The 7,500-nt window shown below is 48.3% G+C and overlaps 1 protein-coding gene across 1 annotated transcript in view; it reads left to right on the top strand.

Annotated features, from left to right (window-relative positions):
- Positions 1-7,500, top strand: part of drc3 (dynein regulatory complex subunit 3) — a gene marked incomplete at both ends in the record, with an annotated part of 29,208 nt that overhangs the window by 16,328 nt on the left and 5,380 nt on the right. The window contains 5 exons of the mRNA XM_080534408.1: positions 178-355; positions 1,367-1,470; positions 1,802-1,882; positions 4,323-4,436; positions 6,967-7,098. Of these exons, the coding sequence (XP_080390534.1) occupies positions 178-355; positions 1,367-1,470; positions 1,802-1,882; positions 4,323-4,436; positions 6,967-7,098 (609 nt within the window). The remainder of the gene's footprint in view (positions 1-177; positions 356-1,366; positions 1,471-1,801; positions 1,883-4,322; positions 4,437-6,966; positions 7,099-7,500) is intronic.

Here is a 7,500-nt window from a genome sequence, read left to right as displayed (position 1 = left end):
GATGTGTGTGTGTGTGTGGTACCTCCCCTTTAACAGATGTGTGTGTGTGTGTGTGTGTGTGTGTGTGTGTGTGTGGTACTCTAGTCTGGTGACGAGGTGGTGTGGTGTGTGAGAGGTGAGTCAGCGTTTGCGTGTGTTTGGCACCTTGACCCTGTTGCGCTTACGTACCGGGCCCAGCTGGGGGCGCTGTGCCGGCAGGTGTTTGAGATGGGCCTGTGTCAGCACAGCCGGCGCCGGGCCGAGCTGGACCACTTCCTGCGCTGCGTCAGGGAGGCGACGGAGGACAACCAGCAGAGGGCAGCAGAGGCCGCCCACACGTTTGAGAAGGGCAGGAGACAGGTGAGGAAGAGTCAGTGTGAGTGTGATGTGAGTGTGTGTGTGTGATGGAGGGTGTGAGTGTGTGTGTGTGTGTGTGTGTGATGGAGGGTGTGTGTGTGAGTGTGTGATGGAGGGTGTGAGTGATGGTGTGTGTGAGTGTGTGATGGAGTGTGTGTTTGAGTGTGTGATGGAGTGTGTGTGTGTGTGTGTGTGAGTGTGTGATGGAGTGTGTGTGTGTGTGTGTGTGTGAGTGTTTGATGGAGTGTGTGTGTGATGGAGTGTGTGTGTGAGTGTGTGATGGAGGGTGTGTGTGTGTGTGAGTGTGAGTGTGTGATGGAGTGTGTGATGGAGTGTGTGTGTGTGTGTGTGTGTGTGTGTGTGATGGAGTGTGTGTGTGTGTGTGTGTAACTTCTTCTACAGTGGGGGAAATAAGTATTGAACACATCAACATGTTGTCCAGTAAATGTCATGTTCCAATGAGCCAATTCAAGTGAAATTTGCACCAGATTTGTTGGTATTAACTCAAACAATCCAGACAAAACATGTAAACATTAAAGTCCATATGTCATTAACATTATGTGTAATAATTATTATCCCCCATTGTATCTCTCTACCTATCATGATACTTCTTTACTAATGCACTGTGTCTCTATCTCTACCACTCTCACACACTCACACACACACACACCCACACCCACACACACACACACACACACACTCACACTCACACTCACACACACACTCACACTCACACTCACACACACACTCACACACACACACACACACACACACACACACACACACACACTCACACTCACACTCACACTCACACTCACACTCACACACACACTCACACTCACACTCACACACACACACACACTCACACACACACACACACACACACACACTCACACTCACACTCACACTCACACTCACACTCACACACACACTCACACTCACACTCTCACACACACACACACACACACACACACACACACACACACACACCCTCCCCCACAGAGGCTGAGTGAGATGCAGAGCTCCACAGACCAGCGCCTCCTAGAGGGCCAGGTGGGTCAGTGCAGCCTGGAGCTCAGCCAGCTGGATGACCTACTCATGACCCTGGAGCTGCAGCTCATAGACCAGCTAGAGGTGAGGGGGGGGGTGAGTGTGTGTGTGTGTGTGTGTGTGTGTGTGGGTGGGTGGGTGGGTGTGTGTGTGTGGGTGGGTGTGTGGGTGGGTGGGTGGGTGTCCCTGTGTGTGTGTGTGCATGTGTGTATGGGTGGTTGTCCCTGTGTGTGTGTGTGTGTGTGTGGCTTTGTGTGTCTGTGTCTGTGTGTGGCCGTGTGTGTGCGTATGTGTGTGTGGGTGGTTGTCCCTGTGTGTGTGTGTGTGTGTGTGTGTGGCTGTGTGTGTGTGTGTGCGTGTGTGTGTGTGTGTGTGTGTGTGCGTGTGTGTGATGATGTGTGTTTCTGTGTTCCAGGACGTCATCAAGGACTTTGAGAGGAACATCTCAGACATGGTGGGGGGGTTCATAGAAGCTGTCCAGGGAATATATCCTTTAGCCCTGACCTTTGACCTTTAACCCTGACCCTGACCTTTCACCCTGACCCTGACCTTTAACCCTGACCCTGACCTTTCACCCTGACCCTGACCTTTAACCCTGACCCTGACCTTTAACCCTGACCCTGACATTTAACCCTGACCTTTAACCCTGACCCTGACCTTTAACCCTGACCCTGACCTTTAACCCTGACCCTAACCTTTAACCCTAACCCTGTGGTACATGAGATGGGTAACAATAAGCTATGTACAGATGTATAATTAGAGACTCATTTGACAGATTAGAGACTGATTAGACTAATAAGATGTATAATTAGAGACTAATTTGGGACTAATTAGACTAATTCAATGAATAATTAGAGACTAATTAGGGACTAATTAGACTGATTCGATGAATAATTAGGGACTAATTAGACTGATTCGATGAATAATTAGAGACTAATTAGTGTGGGAGGTAGCCTAGAGGTTAGAGCAATAGAGAAATAAAGGTTGAATCTAATCTAACGGCCAAGCTCCACCTGCTGCGTTGCGTCAACTCGCCATCGGCGTTGCGTCAACCTCCTGTTGTCCAAGCTCCACCTACTGCGTTGCGTCACCGTCAACGTTCTACTCTAGCTCCACTGTCATTTTTTGTATACGGGAATAATTTCACCCTTGACTGCAATATGTCCACAACAATAACAACATCATACAGAACATTTTCCAATCAGGGTAATATTTTATCTACATATTCTCAAATAGATAGCTGCTAGTTCAGTAGATGTTCAACTAACTGTCAACAACATTTCAACTAACTAACCACTAATCCTAAACCTTGCCCTAACCTTAAATCTAACCCTATCCTTAACCATAAATCTAGTTACATATCAACAGAGTTGCAGTTGATAGTTTGAGCAGCAGTGGATCATCTATAAGGGAATAAAGTGTGACCCCAGTCAAGTAGGAATTGTCATACTGTCATTATGCTCCACCGAGCGCTCAGAGCCCGCTCGGTTATTAACAGAGACGTTCATAGCGGGAATTCCTGGATCAGGAGAGCACCTACATTCTCTTACAACATCTCTTTCATTATCTCTATTAACCGCTGTGGTGATTTAACAGCTGATAAAAAAAATATAATATATATATCATAATATCAAGTGCACTACAAACAGAGCAAAACAATAAAACAACACCAGAAAGCAACCAATAGGCTATACAATTATAACCAACAACTACAATTGTAAATATACAATTGGTCTCATTGTGACGTCTGCTTCCACCGTCAAAAATCAAACTTTTTTGAATGTTTACTTTTGACGCAGCCATCGGACGCAACGCAACGCTGACGCAACGCAGCAAGTGGAGCACCTTTCATTGAATACAATGCATTTGATCCCAATTCCGGACGCAACGCACATTTGACGCAACCCTTGATGGCCATGGTGGAGCTTGGCCGTAACGTACAACAGATGGGTAACAATAAGCTACACTTATGGTGTGTACAGATGTATTATTAGAGATGTATGATTAGACACTAATTAGACTAATTAGAATATGAAAAACTAGGTACTATGTGTGAAACACGTCCAGTGAAATTAGTAGCCTAGCCTAGCCTAGCCTAGCCTAGCCTAGCCTAGCCTAGCACCCTGTGGTGTTATCTACTGTCTGCCTAGCCTAGCCTAACCTAGCCTAGCACCCTGTGGTGTTATCTACTGTCTGCCTAGCCTAGCCTAACCTAGCCTAGCACCCTGTGGTGTTATCTACTGTATGTCTGCCTAGCCTAACCTAGCCTAGCCTAGCACCCTGTGGTGTTATCTACTGTCTGCCTAGCCTAGCCTAGCCTAGCCTAGCACCCTGTGGTGTTAACTACTGTCTGCCTAGTCTAGCCTAGCTTAGCCTAGCACCCTGTGGTGTTATTTACTGTCTGCCTAGTCTAGCCTAGCTTAGCCTAGCACCCTGTGGAGTTATCTACTGTCTGCCTAGCCTAGCATAGCTTAGCAGCCTGTGGTGTTATCTACTGTCTGCCTAACCTAGCCTAGCCTAGCACCCTGTGGTGTTATCTACTGTCTGCCTAACCTAGCCTAGCATAGCTTAGCACCCTGTGGTGTTATCTACTGTCTGCCTAGCCTAGCCTAGCTTAGCACCCTGTGGTGTTATCTACTGTCTGCCTAGCCTAGCCTAGCCTAGCACCCTGTGGTGTTACTACTGTCTACCTAGCCTAGCCTAGCCTAGCCAAGCCTAGCTTAGCACCCTGTGGTGTTATCTACTGTCTGCCTAGCCTAGCCTAGCATAGCTTAGCACCCTGTGGTGTTATCTACTGTCTGCCTAGCCTAGCCTAGCCTAGCTTAGCACCCTGTGGTGTTATCTACTGTCTGCCTAGCCTAGCCTAGCCTAGCCAAGCGGACGTCTGGGTAAAACAACAACAGATTCCTTGACGGCGGCGGCTCACCTGGGCGCAGGGTCGCGACCTGGAGAACCTTCACCAGGAGAAGCTGCTGGCTGTCGCCATGACGACGCTGGAGCGCCTGGCCAAGAACGAGCTGGTGGAGGAACTGCCTGAGGACGTCAGGGTGGTGAGACACACACACACACACACACACACACACACACACACACACAGGGTTCGAGTTATGTGGGAGCCAATGGGAGCTGAGCTCCCATAAGGAAGGTCTGAGCTCCCATGAAAGCAGTAAAATCATACATCTGTGGGGGTCGCTAATAATACATTACCACAACCATTATTTGATCAAAAATGTCAATGTAATGAGTATTATTTATATGATAAATATTCTAAAATAAACACGTTTTCCAAAAGAACTACGCGCACCAGCATTAATCTCCTGTGAATGACAGTATGCCTTTGACTGCCTGCCAAAAGAACTACGCGCACCAGCATTAATCTCCTGTGAATGACAGTATGCCTTTGACTGCCTGCACTATGGGGCGCAGTAGGATATTGTGCAACAGCAGAATATGATCGTTGAGAGTTTGCGAACGTGAAAACACGATTATTGAGAAGAAAACATTCAGTAGCTAGTAGGGGTGTAACGGATCACCTAACTCACGGATCGGACCGGGTCACGGTTTTTGAGTCACGGATCGGATAATTTTTCGGATCAACACAAAACATTTTTGTTTTTATAAAAACTGCTTTTTCCTTGAATTCTGTAAAAACACCACTTTTACTATGTGACAAAAACCAACAACATTCAAGATGTCAAAACTGGTAATATATATATATATACATACATACATACATATCTATACATATATATATATATAATATATATAACATATTCTACACTCAAACATTACATAATTATACTGAAATACACTCAATTTAAATGATAGGAGAGAGGGAGGAGGCGCCTGGTTGCAGCAGTGAGTCACTGGGCTCTTTAAAGCAGATGAATAAACATGTTTTATGCCACTTTTAACTAAATAATAAAGTGAACCCTTATTTTGAACATGGTATGAAAAAAATGCCTACATTATCAGAAGTTGTCGAGCTACCTTTTTCGTGCCTCCCGTCATACTTGACAGAGAAGCCAAAGTGCTCCCATACATGGGATTTAAATGAGGGAGGCATTTCGAGTTCTTCTCCGCCGAACAACTTAACTAGCTCGCCATGATACACCTGAATTTCCGTGATCCGTTAAACACCTAGTAGCTAGCTATCATGCCGCCCCAAAAAAGGCCACTGCTGCCGACCGAGTCGACAAGCCTGGACAGTTTCGGGTTTTCAACCAAGAAACCAAACTTGAATTCAGCTGCACCTGTTATGACACCCAACGTTGAAACTGTTGAAATAGCAGAGCTCAAACAAAAGCAAGTGCTTCCGAAGAAAGTAGCAGAACTCACCTCCAGTATGTATAAGGAGACAGCTAGTTCGTTCAGGGCAGCCTATACTGTCGCTAAAGAAAGGATGCCTTATACAAAACTGAATCCAATTATGAAACTTAATGAGATGAATGGCGCGACAGTTGGCCCCTGCTCACCGATCCGATCATTCATGTGCCCAGATTGTAGAGCACATTGCACATGAGATTAAACAAATTCATTTCTTTTTTTTTTTATTTGTTTTTCAGATTTTATCCCTTTTTCACCCAATTTGGTATCCAATTGAACCCAACCTAGCATCCAATTATCCCATGCCTATTGCGTAGGATCCGCCGCACGACCCCGTGGCCGGCAGCCCCAGAGGAGGCCGCCAGGCAGACTAGCTGACTGGCTCCTCGAGCCCAGCACCGTTATTCCGGCACCCCGGGGGCGCTGTTGCGCGACGGATCCTTGTCCGGAAATATTCCTATACCGCCCTCGGGAGCGGCCGCTCAATATGCCGCTCCCTGTGTGTGCCCCGGCCATATCCGGGTCTGGCGAGCTGGGATTCGATCCCAGTCCCCGGTGGGCAGCTTGCACTAGTGGCTAGTGCTTAGACCGCTACACCACCGCGGGGCACAACAAATTCATTTCTAATGTCAAATCACTTGATTCCCGTAGTAGCATAACATTAGATGAAAGCACAATTCATGGACGAGCATACATGATTATTTATGTCAGGTGCGATGTCACTGGAAATGGAGATGTGGACAATGTGTCGTGCTAACAGGGAAAGTGAATGGACTGTATAGCAAAAACAACAAAATTATTGGCCGAGATACCTGTGACTATCGCTTATAGCTGTTGTTTCATGTGGTGGTGTTGATGTGGTGAAATGAGTAGCCTATGGCTAATTAAAACTTGTAAGTCCCATCGCTGTGTGGGCATGATTCGCGCGCGTATACATGAGAACATTTCGCACTGTTATTTTGGAGACCCCCGCAAAGCTCAGCTTATAACTCGAACCCTGCACACACACACACACACACACGCACGCTCGCACGCACGCACGCACGCACATACAGTACACACACACATTGGTCTCTCCTCCTGACAGCTGTGTGTGTGTGTGTGTGTGTGTGTGTGTGTGTGTGTGTGTGTGTGTGTGTGTGTGTGCGTGTGCGTGTGTGTGTGTGTGTGTGTGCGTGCGTGCGTGCGTGCATGCGTGCATGTGTGTGCGTGTGTGTGTGTGTGTGTGTGTGTGTCGGTCTCTCCTCCTGCCAGCTGTTTGTGGATAAGGACACGGTGGTGAACGCGGTCAGCGCCTCACACGACCTCCACCTGTTGAAGATAGACAACCAGGAGGACGACCTCATCACCAGGGTCAACGGCTGGATGGAGGAGCTCATGAGATCTGTACGGAGGGAGGAGGGGGGGGGGGAGGGGGGGGAGGGGAGGGAGGAGGGGAGGGAGGGAGGGGGGGGGAGGGAGGGAGGGGAGGGAGGGGAGGGAGGGAGGACGACCTCATCACCAGGGTCCATGGCTGGATGGATGAGCTCATGAGATCTGTACGGAGGGAGGGGGGGGGGAGGGGGGGAGGAGGGGAGGGAGGAGGGGGGGAGGGAGGGAGGGAGGAGGGGGGGGAAGGAGGGAGGGAGGGAGGGGGGGAGAAAGGAGGAGGGAGGGAAGGGAAAAGGGGGAGGGAGGAGGGGGTGGGGGGGGGTGGGGGTCAGAGACAGTCGTACTCCACTAGGACAGTTTTCATTCATTCATTTTTTTTTGTCTGTTCGTTTTTGCTGTTGGTGTTGTCACCGTGGT

Source organism: Nansenia antarctica, assembly GCF_963989245.1.
Source record: "Nansenia antarctica genome assembly, chromosome: 6".
Lineage (NCBI taxonomy): Eukaryota > Metazoa > Chordata > Actinopteri > Argentiniformes > Microstomatidae > Nansenia > Nansenia antarctica.
The sequence above is the reverse complement of the archived record's forward strand: the minus strand, read 5'-3'. Positions and strand labels throughout refer to the sequence as shown.